This window comes from Mus caroli, chromosome 4 (assembly GCF_900094665.2).
Source record: "Mus caroli chromosome 4, CAROLI_EIJ_v1.1, whole genome shotgun sequence".
NCBI lineage: Eukaryota > Metazoa > Chordata > Mammalia > Rodentia > Muridae > Mus > Mus caroli.
Window position 1 is genome coordinate 116,722,423 of NC_034573.1, and position 3,426 is coordinate 116,725,848.

The following is a 3,426-nucleotide window of genomic DNA, read 5'->3' on the forward strand; positions in this document are numbered from 1 at the left end:
AAAAAAAAAAAAAAAAAGATTTCTAGATGACAAAACTTACCATACTTATACAAGTATAGAAACATCCTGTAAAATTCATCAATTCTATTCTTAGTATTTATTTTACAAAAATATTTGAACAAGTAAACAATATATTTAGCAAAATATATTCACTGTTGTTTATAATGAAAAATTAAGATTCTTTCTATGTTTATAAAAGGGAAGCTGGTTACAGTATAGCCCTGTAATAAAATACCCAGTAGCAATAAAAAAAAAGACATACACTAGATCTTTTTTCACTGATGCAAAAAGATGTCTGCATATGTGACTTAAAAAGAATAGGAATAATATTCATGTGGTTCCTGAACATAAATCTCATATACTATATGTATGTATACATTTATAGAAAAAGTCTGGAAAGATATATTAAACTCTTAAAGCTCATTCAATCTTTTGAAAATTATAATAAAAATATTGACTTTCTACTTTATTCATTCTGTACTATAATTGAATGTATTACTTTTATAATCTATCTTACAGCATCTAAAAAGATGGAAAACTTAAAAAAAAAAAAAAGCCTGTAAAGGATGTTAAGTACAATCTCTACCATTCAGACTAATACAAAGTACTGCTATACTTTAATATAATAAAAACTGAAAGAATATTAAAAAAAAAAGGAATCTAAACCCCTCAACTTAATGACATTAAAGCTAAATCAAAGCAGAGCATCACAGAGTTCAATACTAAACAAACACTCTAATGGTCAGTAAGTGCTGCATCCAGACTTAACCTATCTGAAGACGTTTTTTCTCAAATAGTACTTACAGTTTTCTACAATTTCATCAAAAACTGCATCACTTTTCTGTTCAAACTGAAAAAGAGAGAGGGAAAAAAATAATATTACTCTCAAATATTTCAATCTTATTTTTGGGATCCCCTTCTACTCCTTCAGAAAAATTCGCACTGATCTTAAAATCAAAAGTCCATTGTGTTACAGTGATGACTCCTGTTGAATGTACAGGGCCTAAGACAGAAACAGAGCTAAGTCTGAGTAAATTCCAGACCTTTAAAACAGCAAGCAGAAATAAAGCAGAGGCTACTCCTGGAATTCATTATACTCTTCTTTGTTTCAGCCTTCCAAGTGTTAGAATTCCAAAAGCCACAACAGCTGGCAAGGATTTCCCAAAGACAGTTAGTGATAGAAGATTTTTAAAGATAACACTAACACAACGTAATTGTGTTAAAATCACATTAGGAAATGATACTAACTGATGTCCAGAGGCTCATCTTAGGGATTTCAATAAAGCCACTTTTTAATGCTAAATATATGTGCTACTTGACTATTCCTGGTTTTCACAAGTATTTTTCTATAAGTTTAACAAGTACATACAATACAACATATTTCATATGCTAGGATCTTCAAATTTAGTAAAAAATATTAAAGACAGGAAACATTTGGCTCTACCTGTCTCTTACTACTCAACTTTTCTTCCCATCATTAATCAGACACAGCACACCTACAATATACAGATGTTATCAAAACTCCAGAAACCCATTAACAACTGAAGTTGGCAAGTAACATCAATTATTTATCATCTAATTATTATTACCATGGTAATATTAATTATTATAAATGATTACCAAATTTGTCTTGTTTTTTTTGTTGTTGTTTTGGTTTTGGTTTTTTTTTTTTTTTTTTGATTTTTCAAGACAGGGTTTCTCTGTATAGCCCTGACTGTCCTGGAACTCACTCTGTAGACCAGGCTGGCCTTGAACTCAGAAATCTGCCTGCCTCTGCCTCCCGAGTGCTGGGATTAAAGGCTTGTGCCACCACCGCCCCAAAAATTTGTCTTGTTTTAAAACTACTAGTGGATACAATAAAACTAAAGAAGTATAAGGTGTAAGACAGGGAAAAGGAATCAAAGCATCCACATGTGCAGGTCAAAACTGTTGTCTTAACCAGAGTGAGGAAGGTATCAAGTTGTTGACAAGAGTTTAGGAAGAATAGGGAAGACAGAAACACATAGCATGTTTCTCTCACACAGAATCTAGATTTAACAATCTATAAATAGGAACATATGTGTGACATGAAAACAAAAACAAGACTAATGGGGGAAGGAAGGGCACAGCAAGGAGGGAAAAAACAAACAAAATTTTTTTAAAAATTAAAAAAATAACAATGATAATAACTTTTTTAAAACATGGGATTTCTGGTATGGGAGCTGTAGCTTAATGGCAGACCACTTGCCTAGGATATGTAAAGTCTTGAGTGCAAACCAAAGCACTGTGAAAAACAAAAACAGTAACAGATACAAAACTTTTCATTTCTTATCTTATTTTTGGTTAAGTTGGGTCTACTAAAGCATTTGTTTTATTTCTTCAAGACAGAGTTTCTGTCACTCTGACTATCCTGGAACTTACTCTGCAGACCAGGCTGGACTTGAACTCACAGAGCTCCATGCACCACCACTGCCCTGTTCCCTATTTTCATTTCTAATAAAGCAACTGTGCCTTTATTTTCCTTTTCTTTAATCCTTCAATAAGTCTAGTTAGAACTTTTTTCATGTTTACCTTAATTTTGCACAAGTCTTTTATCCAATGATTTAGCTGCTTTTTGTTGCTGTTTGAAACAGTCTCAGTCTGTAACCAGGGTGGTCTGCGCTCATGTAATGCTGCTGCCTTGGTCTTACAAGTGCTGGAACTACAGGGGTAAGCTACCACATGACTGTCTTGCAGGTTTATTTTTTCCTTCACTTCCTTTGGTTTACTAGACTTTATTTGCCTGGATTCCTTCGTTTCCTTTTAATTTATTAGGACAGGGTCCCATGAAGCCCAGTCTGGCCTGGGACCCTCCATGGCACAAGATCCACAACATCTTCACGATAGGTCTACATATTAATGTCAGATAAAGTAGACAAAAAGAGAAAGCTTTTGGCAGGCATACAACTATTTAGTATAATCATCGGTAAGACATAATTCTATAACATGAAGTTTTTAACACAACTTTAAAATTCATAAAAACATTAAAATGAAAATAAGCAAAATCTGCAACTATATTTACTAAATATATGGTATTTGCCAGCTGTTTGTTAGTACAAGACAAAAAAAATGAAGTCATATTTTTAAACAATTCTTTCAACAAACTTACCCTAGCTGATATTTGTAGAAACATTTCAAACAACTATAGATACATATTAAATCTATATAGAAAGAGCACCATGCTATATCACAAACTGGACCACATGTACAACATCAAATAATTAAGTTTAAACAGAATGTTTTATCTCATCTCAGAGGTATTAGGAATCACTAACAAGATAATCTTAATGCCAAACTTTGTTAAAAAATCCACAGGCCTTTAATCCCAGCACTCAGGAGGCAGAGGCAGGAGGATTTCTGAGTTCAGGGCCAGCCTGGTCTACAAAGTGAGTTCCAGAACAGCCAGGG

General features: G+C 33.0%; 1 protein-coding gene across 1 annotated transcript in view; it reads right to left on the reverse strand.

Annotated features, from left to right (window-relative positions):
• The window catches only part of Zmym4 (zinc finger MYM-type containing 4), a 102,556-nt gene that overhangs the window by 80,601 nt on the left and 18,529 nt on the right, over positions 1 to 3,426 (reverse strand). Inside the window, exon 2 of the mRNA XM_029476446.1 lies at positions 805 to 850. Coding sequence (XP_029332306.1) covers positions 805 to 850 — 46 coding nt within the window. The remainder of the gene's footprint in view (positions 1 to 804; positions 851 to 3,426) is intronic.